This window comes from Balaenoptera ricei, chromosome 8, assembly GCF_028023285.1.
Source record: "Balaenoptera ricei isolate mBalRic1 chromosome 8, mBalRic1.hap2, whole genome shotgun sequence".
NCBI classification, from domain to species: Eukaryota; Metazoa; Chordata; class Mammalia; order Artiodactyla; family Balaenopteridae; genus Balaenoptera; species Balaenoptera ricei.
Window position 1 is genome coordinate 106,492,596 of NC_082646.1, and position 19,483 is coordinate 106,512,078.

The following is a 19,483-nucleotide window of genomic DNA, read 5'->3' on the forward strand; positions in this document are numbered from 1 at the left end:
GATCCACATGCCGCGGAGCAGCTAGGCCCGTGAGCCACAACTACTGAGCCTGCGCGTCTGGAGCCTGTGCTCCGCAACGGGAGAGGCCGCGATAGTGAGAGGCCCGCGCACCGCGATGAAGAGTGGCCCCCGCTTGCCACAACTAGAGAAAGCCCTCGCACAGAAACGAAGACCCAACACAGCCATAAATAAATAAATAAATAAAAATTTAAAAAAGAGTGGATATATGTATATGTATAACTGATTCACTTTTCTCTACAGTAGAAACTAACACAGCATTGTAAATCAACTATACTCCAATAAATATTTTAAATAAGTAAATAGGGGGGGCCAGGGAGGGCCTCGCTGAGAATGAGACTTCTTCACAAAGACTTGGATGAGGTGAGCTGTGTGGCTCTCTGGGAGAAAAGGGTTCCTGGAAGAAGGAACAACAAGTGCAAAGGCCCTGAGGCAGAGACATGGAGCAACAGGAGGAGGCCAGTGGGGCTGGCGTGGATGCAGGAAGGACAGGAGAGGAGCCTACAGAGACAGCAGAGGCTGAAAGTGAGGGGACTTTGACTTTCACTCTGTGTGAGATGAGAAGGCACTTCCGGGTTTCCTGCATAGCAGTGACACAGTCTGATGGAAGTTGACGAAATAAAAATTCACATCTTAAGGCAAGACAAGAAAAATTTTAACATAAAACTTTTTCTCTGCCCTTTGGCCTCCTCCCTACCCACTGGTGTGCATAGTGCATCCACGTTATGTGTTAACCAGACCTCCCCAATGGCAGAGATACCTGCTCAACCATAAAGATCCATTTTTCTCCTTCTGGCGCCAGCCATGTAACTCCTTAGAAGATAACATTCCTTTCTCAATCCTGTAAGGGGTCAAGATGACCCACCACTCACCTTGTATGGCCCAGAACAGACTGGTCAGATGGCCTGGGGAGATACTGGGCCACACCTAGTAGAAGTTCTTAGCTTAAATACTTACAACCATATTAAGGTTACTAGCTATATTACTTGTATTCTGTCATATTATAAAATTACTGTTTCTTGCATTACCAAATGTATGACTGAGCCTCTGATAAAATTAGTGATGATTAGGTGACTTGAAACAATAGATCAAATATCCAGTTCTGTAAGATCAATGATTGTAACAGTGTAACTCTAGATATGGGAAGAAGCAACAAGAGGGAACAATTTCCTGGACCATAAAAGACTAATAAGACAGGCAGCCCAGAGGCTTTTGGCTACTGTTAACAGGGCCTAGTCCAGGAATAGCACATTGAGTGGCCTATCAATGAGATCCTCGCCTGACCTGGGAATAAGCATTCCTAGTTCCGTGGGACAAATTGGTCACAAAATGCCTCCTAAGCCTTGGTCGAAATAAAGTCCAAAAGGGAAGGGATTGTGAAATAAAGAATGTTGCCCACCATCCAGTTCTACAAGAATCAAGTCATTTGCCACTGCAGTCTCTGACCTACAGTAACCCTAAAAAAATTCAGGGCAAAGATCAAGATGAAGCACTTTATGCTCTGGGAAAACTTGCAGAACGGGCTTTTGGATAATTAGCTATTTTCAGGAGAAATTTTTTATGAACTCGGATTCTTGCACCTTCTCACATTTAGAAAAGCACTAAGGTCATTAACTAAGATGTCTGTTCCTCGTGACTAGCGGCAACATTCTCTTGAGATGTGTGCTCAATTGCAGGTTCCAGCTTTGCCAAAATCACCTCTATACTGGCCTCCCCCTTAACCTCTTCAGAACAGTCCTCCGAGCTCTCTGAGAGACTCTCTCCCAGGTTATAATCCTCAGTTTGGCTCAAATAAAAATTTCCATTTCTTTCTTAGGTTGACTATTGATTAATTTTTTTTGTTAACAAAGTAAAACAGAATCCCTCTATCTGTGTGCATGGGGAGAATAGATGGCAGAGGCTCAAAGGTGGAGGAAGGGAGGCCAGTGAAGAGGCCCCTGCAATGATCCAGGGAAACACGGCAGCAGCTTGGACCATGGGGGTAGCAGATGGGGAGGGGAGAAGTGGGCATGGTCCAGGCATGGCTTGAAGGTCAAGCCAACAGGACATCCTGGCAAATGGCATATGAAGTATGACAGGGATGGCTCCAGGGTTTTTTCCTGAGCAGCTGGAAAGATGGAGTCCCCGACCGCTGAGACAGGAAAGCCACAGAGAAGCACATTTAAAGGGAGCTCAGCTTTGGCCTCGGTAAGTGTGCGACGTCTGTTAGGCCTATTAGAAAATGATTAAAGAAGATAACTGAGGTGATACAAAGTTTATTTAACACTTCATGGATAGACCTAGGGATTATCATACTAAGTGAAGTAAGTCAGACAGAGAAAGACAAATATATGATATCACTCATACGTGGAATCTAATTTTTTTTTAAATTATACAAATGAACTTATTTACAAAACAGAAAAGGCTCACAGATTTCGAAAACAAACTTGTGGTGACCAAAGGGGAAACGTGGTGGGAGCGGGTAGGGATAAATTAGGAGCTTGGGATTAACATACACACACTACTATATATAAAATAGATAACCAGCAAGGGCCTACTGTATAGCACAGGGAACTCTACTCTATATTCTGTAATAACCTATATGGGAAAAGGAATCTGAAAAAGAATGAGTATATGTATCTGTATAACTGAATCACTATGCTGTACACCTGAAACTAACACAACAATAAACTATAACATTAACTATAAATCAACTATACTCCAATAAAATTTTTTTTAACGGTGAATTAGATAAAAATTTCAAAAAAAAAAAACCACAACACTTCATGACGTGGACCATCTCCATTCAGAGAACTGCAAAATGAGGGAGGGGGAAGGCAGGAAGCTTTATAAAATAAAGAATAAAGAATAGGATGAGAAAAGTAGAAAATATCAGATTGGCTGGGGCCACATAGTGAACCCTGTTTGGAATGAGAAGCAACAAGGCAATACGTATAAAGCCCAGGGTTGGCTTGTCATCTGGGGACCGGCTGACTGCATACACTGCATTTCTGGTCAAGCGGAGCATTTACAGGGACATGAATGTTATCAAAGTTTTCCTTTGTTGCCATGGCTCCCCCAGCAGGAGTGGCTCCATCTGGGGCCTTGTGTATTTCAACAGGCCCCTACGTTTAGGGGGTTGGGTTAAAGTCTAGCATTCCAAGAAGAGGTCCTTGAAGAGGTGAATTGTCCCAAAGATAGAGGAGAGAGACTGAGAAGAGGACCAAGGACTGAGCCTTGTGACCCCAAGGGTAAGAGTGTGGGGAGAGGAGAGAGACTGAGAAGAGGACCAAGGACTGAGCCTTGTGACCCCAAGGGTAAGAGTGTGGGGAGAAGAGGAGGAATCAGTCAAAGAGACTGAAAAGCGGGGGAGGGGGAGGAGAGCCGGGCGAGCCCTGGGGCCCAGGTTAGAAGGGTCTTATGAAAGGAGAAATCTCAGAGGCTGTGATGGCTCAAGTAAGATGAAAATGGAAAGTGGCACTGAACTCACTGCAGGGACATCATTGGTGACCATGGGGTGACGGGGCAAAAACTTGATGGAGATGAATCCAGAAAAGAATGGGAAGAGAGAAATTGGAGATGGGTGTCGACCAGGCTTTTATGGAACTGTACAGTAAATAGAAGCAGAAAAAGAGGGTGGCAGCTGAAGAGAGATGCAAGGTTGAAAGTGAGGGGAGCTTTTTTGAGGATTGGAGAAAAAAGCAGCATGTTTGTACATTGATGGGAATTGTCCAGTAGGGAGGGAAAGTCAGGTGCCAAGGAGGAAGGGGAGTCTTGAAAAGGTGGAGAGGTGGGCTGCAGGGCACACAGGGAGGAGCTGGCCACGATGAGAGGGGACGTGTAGGGCATTTACGGTGGCAGGATGGAAGGCAGAATGTTGGGGCACCGAGGCCTGTTGGCTTCGGTGAGAGACTCAGACTGTTGGCTTCTGATGGCTTCTATTCTTAGTGAAATAAGGAGAAAAGACATTTATTAAGAGGACAGAAGAGGAGGTGGGAGGTTTGAAGGGAGGAGATGGTATAAAAGAGCTCCTAGTTTGTGTGTTCAAATATAAGGCTAACAGAAATAAAATGTGTCACTGCCAAACCACGACAGAAGAAAAATAGAACAAGAAAAGGCAATGGATTCCACAGAAAATAGGAACAAGGAAAAGATTTAAAGGGAAAATATGGTAAAGAAGAAAAAGCATCAAAAGGCCAAACATGACCATAACGACAGTAAATGTGAATAGGTTAGAATCACTAGGTAAAAGGCAGAGGCTTTTCATTTGGACTTTACAAAAGGAGATGTTAAGCTTAGTTTGCATTCCAGGCTTATGAAGCAGAACATACAATGACTAAAATAGAGTCTGGAAGTATTCACACCAAATTGTTACCAGTGGTGATCACTGGTTGGTGAGTTTAGGAGAGATCTTTGTTTTCTTTTTACCTTTCAATATTTTTTGAATTTTTTGGAAGGTGCATACATTAATTTTATTATCAGGGGAAAAAAAGAAGTTGTTTTTAAAAACAGCTGAAGCACGTCTTCATGGAACCTTTGTTTGCTGTCCAAACCTGGGTTCCAAAGATGCTCTTAAGAAGGGTCCCTGCCCAGAATGAACTGGATGGAATTGAGGCCAGCTGGACAATAACAGAAGGGTGCAGGACAGTGTGAAGAGGGGGGCTCCACTGCCCACTCTGAGCTCCACGGGGAGGCAGGAATAATCAAGGAGAGCTCCCTGGAGAAGGAGGCTCTTGTAGTACATGCAGGATGTGGCCCAAGGGTGAGCCTGGAGATAGCATTCTAGGCTAGGGCCACTGTCTGAGTAAGGGCAGGAGCCCACTGAGCCAGCACAGGGTGCGTGTGGGAAGCAGTGGGTGAGCTGGGGTACAGAGGCCAGGGAGGCGAGGAGGTTGTACCTGTGAGCTACATGAATGGGCCGAGGGAAGAGTGGGCAAGACAAAAGGAAGCAGTGGGAGGGGAGATATTCCTCAAATAGGCGGGTCTCACGCTCCAAAGCACATGAGAACAAATGGCTGGGTCACCATCACTGCTCCACTGCCCACTCTCTACCTGCCACACGTCACACACACACTTGAACACACTCATGTACATATATGTGCACATACATCTATACACTCATGCACACACACATGCACACGCATTCACGCACCACGTGTGTACACACATCCATGCACTCGTGCACATGCCTGTGCACACACATCTGTGCACTCATGTACACACGGGCACACACATCCATGCATTCATGTATACACGCACACACATTTTTTGCCCTTTTGTGGCCTCTGGCCCTTTAGCCTGGAGAATTAACTATTGCAACCACAGGGGGGGGGTCCTCTTGGCTCAGGTCCAATCTTTCTTGACCTCCCCCCACAGCATGCATTGCTTCCCCACCCCCGCCCTGGCCATGGGACACATTGGCTAGCTGCTGCTGAGGGGGTGCCCCTGGCCTTTAAGCAGGATTTGACAGGAGGGTTTTGCAGTGTAGGAGATGGGTTGCAGGGACAGGAACAGAGGCAGGGAGACCAGGGAGGGGACAGCTGTGGAGACAGAGAGGTAGGGGAGGAGAAGTTAGTAGGGTTTGGCCACTGGAGGGGTTGGGAAGTGAGTAACAGGAAGCATGAAACAAGACACAGAATTTGGGAGTGGATTTGGGGAGGAGGCAGAGACCTTGGGGAAACACTGAACTTGAGGAACCCACGAGGTGTCTGGTGACACTAAAAGCCCCATGAAGGGCTCAGGAGGGGGTGACCGTAAAGGGGGTCAGCATCAATGACAGTGGACACGTACAAGTGAGGGGCCGTGGGTGGAGGGCTGGGCCACACTGGCTGGGATGTGTGAGGTTTGGATGCCTGCAGGTGACTCAGCCTACACCCACACAGAAGTCCTCACGGCGCACGATGTCATACCAGCCCCCAGATTAAGAGGACCCCGGGCAGTGCTTCTCCTGGGTCAGCCCTCGGCACCGGCACAGCCAGGCCAAGGGGCAGCAGGGATGCTGGGGGCGGCGGCAGCCTCACGGCAACCAGGGCAGAGCCAAGGCCTCCCAGCCCACACGGGGCAGGAGCTGCCGTGCCTTTGAATTTGCATCTCCGTCAGAGCCGGGTTAAACTTTGACCAAGGAAATGATTAGTAACCCTTATTCCATAGTGTCACCTGGACACAGTAACTCCAGCCTGGGTGACTTCAGCCTCCTCTTTCCCCACTTCCCAAATTCAGCTTCTCCCAGAGATCCAGGGGCAGCTGCGTCTCTGGGGAGATGCCGGTGGCTTCAGGGTCACACCTCACAGACTCAGGTCCCCGTCAGAGCCACCCTGGGTGACGGCGGCTGAGCAGGCGCTTGGATACCCGTGGGCAAGTCTGCGAAGCGGGCGCCACTGCCATGCCCCAGGTGGCCTGGCTGGCAGAGCAGGAGATGCCACGGGGGAGGCAGGCCCCTCACATCAGCCCCTCTGCCCTGCGCCGGCCTCTGTGAAGTGGGCACCTCCACTGGCCCCCTCGGCAGGCTCCATGGCCTTTTCCAAACTCCCGGACTGAGTGGGCAGCCTGGGCAGGTTCCAGGTTCTCCAGATGGTGGTCCTGGTGGTCCCCATCATGTGGCTCACCACTCAGAATATGCTGGAGAATTCCTCGGCCGCCATGCCCAGCCACTGTGGACAACGGACACTGGACAACAGCACTGCCCAGGCCAGTGTCCCCGGGGCCCTGGACCCTGAGGCCCTCCTGGCCGTCTCCATCCTACCGGGCCCCAACCAGGAGCCCCACCAGTGTCTCCGCTTCCGCCAACCAGTGGCAGCTCCTGGACCCCAAAGCCACGGCCACCAACTGGAGCGAGGCTGCCACGGAGCCACGCGTGGACGGCTGGGTCTATGACCGCAGCACCTCCACCATCGTGGCCAAGGTGAGGGCCTCCCCCAAGACCCTCCCCAGGTCCTAGCACCTTAGAGGCCAAAGTCACAGATCACAGTTGGCTGGACTCAAAAATGGCCCAGCCCCGGAGGGACCCGCCACCCCTGGCCTCCACACTCACAGGTGGCTTCTGGCTCCCCCTCGGCCACATTGCCCTGCAGGCGTTGGTGGCAGGAATGAGCCTGCAGACGGACACTGTCCCCAGGCTGTGGAAGAGCGGGTGGTACTAGAGCAGGTCTGATGCCCAGGCGTTCCTGCGGCTGCAACTCGGGCAGCTCTCTCCACCCGGGAGTCTCAGGGGAGAGTCACTGGGCTCCCAGAGGCAGCATCCAGCAAGTGTGGGAGAGCGGGAGAGGCGGCCCATGCCAGCAAGCGGGAAGGGGCCTCTCTACGGAACGGGAGGGAAGTGGCCTCAGGAAAGCGGGGAGGAGGTGCCAGCGTGGGGTGGCTGCTGCGGAGGGGCCAAAGCAAAGGAGGCAGATGAGGCCAGAGAGGGCTTGACCCTGGGCCTGTGGGCAGTAGGGAGCCATGGAGGGGCTTAGGCAAGGGGTGACGACTCCAGAGGTCACCAGGCCGGCCCCCCGGCCCCAGTTCCCTGGGCCTTCCCATGTGGCTCCTCTGCCCCCTCCTGCCCCTCCCACCTGGGCTATCCAGCCTCCTGAGCTCAGATCCTCCTCCTCTCCCACCGGGGGGACCTGATGTGCGACTCCGAGGCCCGGAAGCCCACGGCCCAGTCCATCTACCTGGCCGGGATGCTGGTGGGAGCTGCTGCGTGCTGCCAAGCCTCTGACAGGTGAGGCCCCCTTTCCCCTCACTGTCCCTGTGCTCCCAGACTCCCGGCCCTGACTGGCCCTGAACTGGCCTCTTGCAGCCGGTCTGGGGAGAAAACTCCGCTTGCAGTGGGAACACCTGCTCCGGGGTCTCGCTCTGACACCCTCCAGCTGTGCCGCTGAGCAAGGCTCAGCCCCTCTCCAGGCCTCGGCTTCACGGACCCTCCTCTGCAGCTGTGAAGGGTCATTGCCCTCATCAAACCTTCACTGCTAAAACCTGCTCAGCGACGTGCCTGCCTTCAGCTGCTGCTTGGCTGCCCCTGCTGACAGGGAGCTCACCCCCTGCCCAGTGCCTTCACTCCTGCCTGGGCCGCGGGGGCGCTGCCCACGAGCCCTCCCTCCACGGACGCAGAATGCGGGTCTGGCCCTGAGAGGCACTTTAGCACCGCTATGCTCAGCGGGCGAGCATAGGGTGGGCACACCACGGACCCGGCCGCCCTCCCTGTGTGTGTGCCGCAGGTTTGCGCTCAGGCTGGTGCTGACCTGGAGCTACTTTCCGATGGCCGTCTGGGGCACGGCAGCCGCCTTCCCCCCCACCTTCCCCGTGTACTGCCTCTTCCGCTTCCTGGTGGCCTTCGCCGTGGCGGGCGTCATGATGAACACCGGCACTCTCCGTAGGTCCCCCGACCCGGGCCGTGCACGGGAGGCTCGTGCAGGCTCCCAGGCTGACCCACTTGGTCTCCTTGCAATGATGGAGTGGGTATCGGCACAAGCCCGTGCCTTGGCAATGACCTTGAAAGCCCTGGGCTTCAGCTTCGGCCAGGTCCTGATGGCCGCAGTGGCCCACGGTGTGCGCGGCTGGGCGCTGCTGCGGCTGACGGTCTCTGCCCCCTTCTTCCTCTGCTTCGTGTACTCCTGGTGGGTGCGGCCCTTCCCCCTCCTCGGAGGAGACACTGCCCACCCTCCACCCGGGGCGCAGAGGGCTGGGGTGCCGGAGGCCGGAGGGGAGCCACAGGGGCCTGGCACAGCCACAGCTTCCCACTCAACCCAGGGCTTCTTCCCCTGCTCCTCCCAGGCGTCGCCCTCCCCCTGCTCATCCCACTCCCTCCCCCTTCCTTCCCATCACCTCTTGGCCCTTTCCTCTCTCCTGTCATTGCCTGCCTTGGCATGTGTGCCTCCAGGCACGTTTTCTGAGCCCCTCCTTCGTGCCAGGCATGGCAGCACTAGGCCAGATGGGGGGATGGGATGCAAAGATCCAACACACACACACACACACACACACACACACACACAAACACCACTCCCAAAACACAGCAGCGGTCAGCCTTACATACTGACATTATTGCTAGAGGACAAGGACCACAACCCAATTGTCAGAGGGGTCCCTGGTTCCTCCACACAGGGCTGACACATAGGGGAGGTTAGGAAATGTCTGCACTGCCCTGAGATAAATCAGGCATGGCCCTTACCAAGCTCCTGGCACATAGTAGGTGCACAGTCAATATTTGTTGGATGGATGGAGAGATAGATATATAGATAGATAGACAGACAGGCAGACAGATAGATGAGTGAATGGATGGGTGGATGGATGGATGGATGGATGGATGAATAGGTGGGTGGATGGATGGATGGATGGATGGCCCTTCAGGGTAAGGCTGAGCCTCGCTCATCACATACATATAGGCCCAGCACCTGGTAGTCGCTTGGCCATTGCAGCCACCGCAGAAAGGAGCACAGCAGAGGCCCAGTGGAGGACGGGGCACCTGCACCCGCACTACGAGGAAGGCTGGCTCCACAAATCTCTCCCAGCCCAACAGCTTGGAGCAGAAAAGTTCTTAATATGGAGCCTTTAGCAACTAATTTGCAGTCACTCTCCAGAGCAGGAGGCAATCACATCTCACGCAGTGGCTCTGAGAGAGGGCACTCGTACCTGACAGGTGGCCTTCTGGGATGGCAGCCTGACCCCCATAGCAAGAGGGTGAAGGGCAAATGTCAGTGATGCAGATTCCAGGGCACCCCTCCTGGCTCTCTGATGCTGACTCGCGGGGCTGAGCCCCACTTTCCTTGGCAGACAGGCCCACACAGGTGCTACGTGCCCACATGCAGTCATTACTCCACTACTTCATCACTGCAGCAAACTGCCACCGAGCACCCCCATGGGTGGGGGAGTGGCTGGCGCCGGGGCGACAGCGCTGAGCAGGACGGACAGGGTCACTGCCCACGTGGCGCTCGCAGGAAATCCCCTACATCCCAGCGTCACAAACCACGCTTAGGGTCTGACGCATCAGTGGGGGATGTGGACCCATCTGAGGATGGGACCCCCCGGCCCCTCAGCTCCCGCCAGCTCCTCTGCTTCTCTTCCAACCCAATTTCTCTTCGTGAGAAGCGTCTGCACACACAAACCCACTCCAATGACCCTGCCGCCCTCGCTCTGCTCCCCTCCCTCGGCCCCTGCACAAAAGGGCACCGATGCCCTCTCTCCGGGGACCTCACCTGTGCCCACAGCTCTCCCTCCAATCACTGCAGGCCCCCAACCCCCTCCCCTGTCCTGCCGCTCCGCGGCCTCCAGCCACCTGCGTGACGTCCCCATTACCAGTGTCTCGGCATCACAAACGTAGCATCTCCTTACCCCTGCTCCTCCCCAGGGCCTCCCCAGCGTTGATGGCAGGCCCCCACCCACAGGTACTGGAGTCAGAGTCACCCTGACACCTCCCTCTCCCTCACGGTTGCCGCAGCCCAAGTCCAGCAGGTCACGGGGTCTTGCCAACTCTACCTCTAATGTGCACTTGAGTCCCCCTCTCTCCCCTGCTCTGCAAACCCCCAAGGACCTCAGGGCCCCGGTGGCTGTGGAGCAGGCGGCCCCACCCTGGCTGCTGCTCGGGGGTTCGGGGGGGAAGCGTGTCTGGCTGGGGGACCTGAGTCTGGAGGCAGGAGCCTGTGCGCAGTGGTGGGCACGGAGGGGGCTCCGAGGCCTGGATGGTGCAGGGGATCTGGGCTTGATGTTGAGGGGGTGGGAGACAGGTTAGTGTTAGGGGCTGGGCCCTGCCACGGGGAGGGGACACTGGGATGCCTGAGATTGACTGGCACTCAGGAGGCGGTGACTGTCCCCGGGCATGGGCGAAAGGGCCAAAAGTGAGGCAAGGGCAGTGGGCCGGTCGCCTGCGAGGGGCGCTGGAGGTGAGGGGCATTGGTGACTAATGGGTGCAGGTGGACGGGGCTGGTGATGTCAGGACCAAAGACGCTGCTGCAGGCCTGAGCCCCTCCCCTGGCGGGTGTGGACCTGTTTGCAGGGAGGGGCACCTGGGAGGGGCCAGCTCAGGCAGGAAGGTGTGGCCATGGGGATAAACAGGAGGGCCGTGTGACATCGGGGAGAGGTGGACAGTGGGGGACCCTGGTGGGCTTGCAGGACTGCGGTCCTGGAGCCATTGGGGGCGTCCTTACTGCAAGGCCCACCAGCCCTGGTGAGGCCGGGGAAGGGCCAGGGGGTTGGGAAGGAGGCAGGAAGGAAGATCAGGGGACCCCAACCCCAGCCCAAGAGAGGGAGGAGGGAGGAGGGAGAAAGGGTGGCCTGCAGGGGAAGGAGGGTGTCAGAGGGCCCGGCTTCCACAGCCCCAGAGCCCTGAGCTGCCTTCCCCCGACCTCAGCCACCCTGAGCCTCGGCTGCCAGTGAGGCCACCACTTGGGGCAGAAGGGGACAGAGGGGCAGTGAGGCCACCACTTTGGGCAGAAGGGGACAGAGGGGCAGTGAGGCCACCACTTGGGGCAGAAGGGGACAGAGGGGCAGTGAGGCTCACGCAGGCCAGGCCCTGGGGACCACAGGCAGGGTCCGCCTCCCACTTTCCTCCCTCTCCCCTACCCCAGGTGGCTGGCAGGGTCAGCACGATGGCTCCTCCTTACGGGCAGGCTGGAGAGGGGCCTGCGGGAGCGACAGAGGGCGGCTGCCATCAACGGGAGAGGGCAGTGGGGGACGCACTGACCATCGAGGTGAGGCGGGGCTGGGCCTTCCCCCAGGACTCGACCCTCAGACCCTCTCCCTGGGTGACCTAAGGAGGGCCCTGGGCCCCCAGGCTGAGGGTCTTAGGGAGGAGGGCCAGGCTGATGCCCGCGCCCCGCCCCTGCCAGCTCCAGGTCTTGCTCTCAGCCACGCAGGAGGAGCTGAGTGTGGGCCAGGCTCCTGCCAGCCTGGGCACCCTGCTCCGCACGCCTGGACTGGGCCTCTGGACCTGTGTCTCCACCCTGTGCTGGTGGATGCCCCTTCGGCCCCCCCCACCCCACCCGGGCCCCAGCCTCTGCCTCTGGCCAGCCCTCGGGCTGCCAGCAGCCAGGGAACCTGGAATCAGGGCTCTGGCTGGCATCCAGCCAGGGAGCCTCTGCAGCCTCTTCTGTTGGCCCCACTGGCCTGAGAGGGCCTCCAGGACCAGGGCTGCAGCACTGGTACCCCCTTCTATCAGTCAGGCTCCCGACAGGAAACAGCCCGGCTCAGGTGGGCTCAGGTCAGGGAGAGAGTCAATAGAAGAGATTAATAAGGAAGGTTCATAACAAAGGTGCTGGGAGAGCTGCAGAGCCCCTAGGCAGAGGAGGCAATCAAAGAATTCAATGGCAGAAAGGCACATCCACCCTAGTTTGGAAGGACAAGAGAGGAGGGAGAGGTACAATCAGAGCCCAGGAGCCAGGGTCACCTGGCAAAGACTGACACCACTGAAGCCACAGAGAAAGGGGCTGCTCAGTGGAAGCTGGAGCCATGGAAGGGACACAGCCACTGCCTGACCTGGCGGCACCCAGAGCTGGGGAGGGAGCAATACACCAGCTTCTCCCCTGGTCCCGCCTCCAGCCTCTCACCAGTGCCTCCCATTGGCCAAACCTCATGAGGAGGTGGCATTGGCAAGGGAACCTGGGAAATGTAGTCTACAGAGACCCCACCCCCCACCGTAGAGAGCCAGCAGGAGGAGGGTGGAAACAGGTCTGAGAACAAACCAGCAGCCCAATCCCCAGGCTGACTTCACCTGCCTGCCCCACCCCCCAGGTTTGCCTTTGGTTTCACCTTCTGCGACCCGGCCCTGGACCTGCAGGCCCTAGGCAGCAACATCTTCCTGCTCCACGTCCTCATCGGGGATGTTGACATCCCAGCCAAGACAGGCACCCTGCTGTTGCTGAGCCGCCTGGACCACCGGCCCACACAGGCAGCATCCCTGGTGCTGGTGGGGTTCTGAATCCTGGCCGACATGCTGGTGCCCCACGGTGAGCTGGCAGGCTGGGTGCACATGGCTGTGGCCAGAGGCTCCCTACTGGGGAGGGCTTAAGCCACAAACAGAGAACCCTCGTCCCCCTCTTCAAGTGGGCATTGGACTAGAGCAGGGCCCAGTTAGGAAGGAGGCTGCCAGGGCATCTGGGAGAGATGGTGGTGGCCCGCACTGGGCAGCGGGTGTAGGATTGGATGGAAGAGGCAGCATCATGAAAAACTGTGGAGACAGAATAAGAACTCAGTGATGGATTGCAGGGATGTGAGAAGGCAGAGAAATGGAGGGGGTCGAGGAGGACTCCCAGGGTCTGGCTCTGGGTGTCTGGGTGGGAAGCAGAGTTGGGGGGCAGGGAATGTGGCCATGAGATCACTTAGGACACAGTGCATGTGTGGAATTTGGCGACACCCAGGTGGAAGTGACTAGCAGACACTTGGAAGGTCATGGAGGGACCCCGGGGCCTCCTCCAGCAGCCCCGCTAACCCCATCTCTATCCACAGAGGTGGGGGCCCTGTGTTCAGCCCTGGCCGTACTGGGGCTTGGTGGGGGGGGAGGCGCCTTCACCTGCATCACCATCTACACTGGCGAGATCTTCCCCACTGTGCTCAGGTGAGGCCCATGGAGGGGAACATCTGGGATGGGAGGTTGCCGTGGGGGTGGCCTCCCCCAGACCGGATGTTCCTGCCTTGAATCTCTCTTTCATGTGGTCTCAGGGCTGCCCAGGTGCATCCCAACCCAGCCTGACCCACTGCGCCTCTCTGGGCTGAGTAGGGCCGGGCCAGAGTGAGAGGCCAAAGCCATAGGCAGGCAGGCAGGCAGTATGGCCCCTCACAGGTGCATCTGTGCGGGCAGGATGACCGCAGTGGGCCTGGGCCAGATGGCAGCCCGAGGGGGAGCCTTCCTGAGGCCTCTGGTCCGGCTGCGGGGTGTACACGGTGCCTCCCTACCCCTGCTGCTGTACGGGGCGGCGCCAGTGCTGGGCGGCCTGGCCGCACGGCTGCTGCCCGAGACCCAGAGCCTGCCACTGCGCGACACTACCCAGCATGTGTGGAGCCAGTGAGCGGACCGTCCCCTCCACCCTCCGGAGAAGCCCAGAAGAGGGCACGCCTGGCACCCACCCCTACTGCTGGACAGAGGGAGAAGCAGAGGCCCAGAGAGGGATAGGATTGGCCCAGGGTCACACAGCCCATCTTTGGGAGAGTGGAGACCAAGGGCTGGGTCTCCCGGCTGACAGTATGGACTTTGTCCCCTACCCTTCATTCCACCATTTGGGACCTAAATGCCCTAGCTACCCCCAGCTCCACCTCGAGAGAGATCAAGGGGAAGGGAGCGTGTAGGACTTTGTGAGGGGGAGAGCTGAGGGTGTGACGGCTGTGCTGGAGGTCCTCACAGGCCCCAGACTCTACTACTAAAGCCCCTAGACGTCTATCAAGGCTGTCACTGCGCACGCATCCCCCACGATGTGCTCAGGGAGCTCAGTCCTGGGCCCCTGAGAGCAGGGCAGCAGTATCTCCTAAGTCTTCAGGACGGACACATGTCAGGGGTCAGGCGTGACTTGCACCCACGAGACATAACCCCTCCGTGCCTTTCCTGAACAGGGCAGTAAAGAAGGCAACACACAGCACCCAGGGGCGTCCTGTTCTGAAATCCACACGATTTTAGGCCTCCTGGGAAGGATGGCATGGGATGGGATGGGAGGCTCTTCTCTGCGGAAGGAGAGCAAAGGCCTCGATTTCCGGAGGGCCGGGGGGCTGCCCCTCCAGCCAAGCCAAGCCTCTCACTACCTGAAGAGCCGCCTTAAACACAGAAGGGGCAAAGGATGGTGTGATTGGCAGGACGCTGCCCGGTACACCATCACCCGACCCTCTCTCAAGGCTGCCGAGAGAGAAAGGAGCAGGGGCCGGCCCGACCCTGTGCTTCCTCACCGCTCATGCCCCTGAGCTCGGAGGCTGACCGTCAGCCGTGCCCTAAACCTCCCCAGCTTCTCACTCCACACTGAGGGCTCTGCACAAGCACCTCAGCTTCGCCAGAGAGACGGCCCCTCCCCATCGCCCTCGCTACCCCAGCCACGCGGCCAGGTCTTCTGCCTGGAGCGCTTCTGCCACCTTCTCTACCTGATAAATCCCCCGCCTCAGCCTCCCAGACCCAGGGCATTGGCCTTGTTCTGGGGCCCAGAGCCCAACCCAAGTCTCCAGTGAAATTCTTACCATGGCTGCGGCCACACGCCTGTCCCCCACCCCTCCGGCCTGTGAGTCCCCAGAGGGTTGGGGTGGTCTGCCTCCCTGTGTCCCCAGCTCCCACACAGAGCAGAGGGCCATTGGTGCGAGGGAGATGAGAGAGTGAATAAAGGACTGTGCCTCGCCGACTCCAGTGATGAGCCCCCAGGGTCTGCCGGAGCAGGGGTTGGGGACTTCCTCACTGGGGCGGCCCTTTCCCAGGCCAACTTTCCTGTCCTGAGTGCCAGCCGAGTGGCTGCCTTTTCCAGCCTCTGCTGTGGGCCAGGCACCGTGCTGGACGCCTCAAGGCATCGTCTCGTTTCATCTTTTCCTGAACCCTTTGAGGTAGATGTTGCCCCATTTTACATATGGGAAATCTAAGGCTCAGAGAAACTGTGCCTGGGTGCCTGTGACACCCAGCTAGGAGGGGCAGATTAGGGGTCAAGCCCAGGTCCGAAGGCCTTCGGAGCCAGCTCTGGCCCCAACACCCACAGCCTGCCCTCAGGCCTCACAGTCTGGGCATCCAGTGATGCTTCTCGAGGGCAGGGCCTCCCTCTGAAAACCATCCAAAACCCCCTCACTGGCACCACTTATGGGGAAACCCAGTGCAAGGGCTCAGATGGAAAGGGATGGGCCCCCGAGCTCCCCTACCCCGGCTAACACACACATGGGTGCAGCAGGAGGCCTTTCCTGCTCAGCGGGGTCCCCGCCAGCTGCCCCATCTACTGAGTCACCCCAGACCTGTGCTCAGGTGGTCTCTGGTCCACCTGTGCCTGCGCCTCTGCTTCCAGGCACCTCAGCAGGAGGCTGCACGCCTCTACACCGACATACACACACACATCGGTGAGGAGTACACACGTGGGCACACACGTAAGAGGGTCAACGGGAAATCAGGAAGAAGCTCCCTGGCCCCAGGAGACGAGATCACTCCCTGGCTTGGTCATATCTGCCTGAGCCTCTGGGGGATCATGTCCTTTAGCTGTCTTCCTGTGGCCACCCCTCAGTGAAGAGCCCCAGAACAAAGGGGCTGGGTGTGGGGATCATGTTTGTAAAGATGCCCAAAGGTGAGATTTTGCCAGCCTGCCGTGGACCTTCTGTCTTGTCTGTCTGCCGCCCAGCTGAGCCCCAGCTGCCTTACTTACTGTTGCTTAGCATTCTCGGGGCCTTAGGGTATCCAGAAGCCTCCAGAAGGCAGACCCCAGGGCTGGTGGAAGATGGCCCCTCCTCTCCCCAGGGATGTCCTCCAGCTCACCAAGTGGTCAGAGCTGTCCCTGTGCCCAAATTCAGACTGGCCTCGCTCCTGCTCCTTCCAGGTGGTCACAGCGTTCCAGGACCCAGGGCCTACCTAATTCCAACATGTCGCTCCTCACTTCTCAACAGGACCTAGAAGCTGGGAGGTCCAGGGCCCTGCCCCTCTGGGGCAGCTAGGGAGTCAGTGTCATCACTGTGGCGGAGTGGGCGCCCTACCAAGGGAGAAGGGGCCTCCCTCGGCAGCAGCCACAGGCCTGCAGTCAGCTAGGTGCTACTACCCGAAAGGCAGGTCTTCACTTGGGACACACTCGCTCTTTTGATGCCCGTTCCAGTTTGCTCCTGGCCCCGGAAGCTGCTGGGCACCCTGCAGTGGTAGAGCCAAGGGAAGTGGGTGTGGGAAAGAAGATTCCACCACCACCCCTAGAGTCTCCGCTCCGCCATGGCAGGAGAGGCCTCAGGCAGCAGGCACAGGAAAATGCCTCAGGACCCACTTTGGCCATTCTCCTGCCTCCAGCCAGGCCTGCAGCTCACCCAGGAGGGTGTGTGAGGGAGGACAGTGTCAGCAACACAGGCTCCATGTCCACCCCCAGGAGGAGGACATCCTCCCAGAAGAGCCCCAGCACTGGCTGAGCTTGTGTTCCCTCCCCTAGGGGCTTTCATGGCCAGTGCAGGTCTTCAAGGTCAAAGGCATCAGCCAGACTTCACTGCAAGCTTCTTCCCCAAACTCCATCCTTCCTTTCCCTCCCCGCTCCCCCAGTAGAATCTCCTGACACATCCCTGCCAGTACCAGCTGTCAAGGAGCAGCGTGCCTGGAATTTCGGCCACCCCCCGTATGCTGTTTGGACTCTCCTGGGGGTCACTGCCAGCCCAGCCAGACACCAAGGAGCCCAGGTCCAGCCCAGGTGTTAAGTTCAATATCAGATGCACAGGATGAAGGAGCTAAGAGCAAGGTGACCATCTCTTACAGACAAGTGCACTGAGTCAGTGGCAGAGTCCGGGAATCTTTCCTCTTACTACCAAGTCCTTGGGTGGCAGGGCTCTTAGCTTCCTTACGCAGAGAGGAAAACAGCCAGTCCCACAGCCACACGGCAGTGAGCCGGACTGGGGCCCATCCTTCCAGCTCCTGCACGCTCCCTCTTTCTGGCCCCCTACTCTGCTAGACTATTCAAGGCCACTCTAGAATTTCTGGAGTAAGGATGTTCCCTTCTTGATACCAAGGAAATCCTGCCTGCCTCTCTTTGCTTTCTCTGGCCAGTGGTGATGGGGGCAGGAGAACCTGAGCTAAGTCTCCATTCCTTGGACTGAGAGAGCAGCAGCAGAAGAGCCAGGGGCAAGGCCACCACCAGCACAGGAACAGGATGTCTTGACAAGCCTGCCTCAAGTCAGGCCTCCCCGCTCGGGCTCCCACAGAGGGTTAGAGCCGGCCTCGGTGATGCTGATCTCCAAGACTGAGCAGCAGTCGGAGGCAAGCGGGGCCCAACCCTCCCTCCCCGTGGCTGGTTCAGGAGGGCAAGGAGAGGCCAAGTCCATGGAAATCCACCCTCAGGGGCCGCTGGGGGAAGACTCGCTCTCCCACCCATGCTAGGACTTGGGGGTGGGGGGAGGACTCTCAAGGGCCACTGGGGCACAACCCATGGTGGGAAGGGTGGTCCCACGACAAAAGCTTCGTCCCAGGATGGAGGGAAGGAGGGGGAGATGAGTCGGCCCTGGGTGGGGCTCCTGTGGGCAGTGGAGCCCAAGGGCCCTCGGTGGGGTCCAGGCCTAAACACAGACCAGGCTTGTGAACCGGAAGACGCTGCAAGAATGAGCTGGCCGGCAGCAGAGCCGCCCGAGGTGGGAGCTCAGGAAGCAGAATAGGGCGGTGAAGGGCGACGGTGAGCCAAGAGCACGAGGAAGCAGAGCCAGGAGAGGGAGGCGAGACCCACCAAGCAGAAGGCAGAGGAGGCCTGAGTGACAGAGCATGGCTGAGTCCCGTGTCCAGTGGCATGGCGGTCCACCGTGGCGCCCCGGGAGACGCAGACCCACGCACGCTCTGCTTGCTCTCCCGAGGATGCCCAGGTGCGCGGCTCCTCGTACACAACCCCCATCTCAAGAGTCTCGGCTCCTTTCGACGGAGAGGCTTAACAAATCCAGACCCATCTCAGCATGTCTGGGACCATGAGCCTGTTTAGTGTGCCCATGAAGAAGCAAACACCTGGTCTGAGGTGTGCTGGCTCTACTTCCACCTGCGGCCACAGGGGCTGCCCACGGTCAGCCAGTGGCGGGCAAGGCCCAAACCCTAGAGATGCAGAAGGGGCAGAGGCCGGAGTTAGGCGGAACTGGGGGCCAATCTGGACTCAGACACTGAGTTACCTTGAGACCTTGGACAAGCCACTGAAGCTCTTCCCACCCAGGAATAACATCACCTCCCCCAAGGGCTGTGTCAAGGCCAGTGCCCTGCACACACAGCCACCAGAGGGGCAGGCCCTCTTTAGCCACTAGGGGGCAAAACGCTGCTCCCGTCTCGGGATTTGTCCGCCCCCAGAGAAGCTAAGGTCCGTGGCCAATGGGACCAGAGACCAGTCATCGCTCACAAGCCTGGGGTCTGTTTGCTGTCTCCTTCCCCAGCCCGCTGGGACATGGGGGTGAGACAAAGACAAGCTGCCCCAAGGTACCCAAAGTCATGCTCAGCCCAAAACTTTGGGGGCTACTTACCAGCTCTCGTGGGCTCCAATTGCACCCAGACCCCAGCCCAGAGCTCGGACCAATGTCCCAACAGCACCCAACCCGAACAAACTGCACAGGACAGTTGGATTTGGAAAGTTTTTGTTTTCTTTTCCCACACATTTCCGGGGTTGGGGTGTTTTCCAAGACTCAGACACATTTGTTAACAAAGAGAGAAAAAAAAAAAAAAAACTGGTGGAGCAGGGAGCCTGTGGGCAGAGAAGTGACCCCAGCAGTACGCGGGTAATGCCTGGCTCCCTCTCTTCCCTGCTGCCCGCGCCCAATGGGTGCCACAGGCTGCTGCTCGCGATATCTAGATTAATTGTCTTCAATATATATCTGCATTTGCCTTTCCCCTCCCACCCGCCCCCCACCCTGCTCCTCCAGCAGCTTCCCCATC

The 19,483-nt window shown here is 57.6% G+C and overlaps 1 protein-coding gene across 1 annotated transcript; it reads left to right on the top strand.

Moving 5' to 3' along the window:
• The first annotated feature begins 6,507 nt into the window (after window positions 1–6,507).
• SLC22A12 (solute carrier family 22 member 12) lies at window positions 6,508–15,186 on the top strand. The gene is given in 11 exon segments (XM_059929783.1): window positions 6,508–6,785; window positions 6,787–6,902; window positions 7,600–7,699; window positions 8,196–8,350; window positions 8,426–8,594; window positions 11,538–11,636; window positions 11,771–11,920; window positions 12,700–12,914; window positions 13,414–13,522; window positions 13,766–13,969; window positions 14,512–15,186. Coding segments are annotated over 11 exon segments (1,659 nt in total). The 3' UTR covers window positions 14,576–15,186.
• Window positions 15,187–19,483: the final 4,297 nt, after the last annotated feature.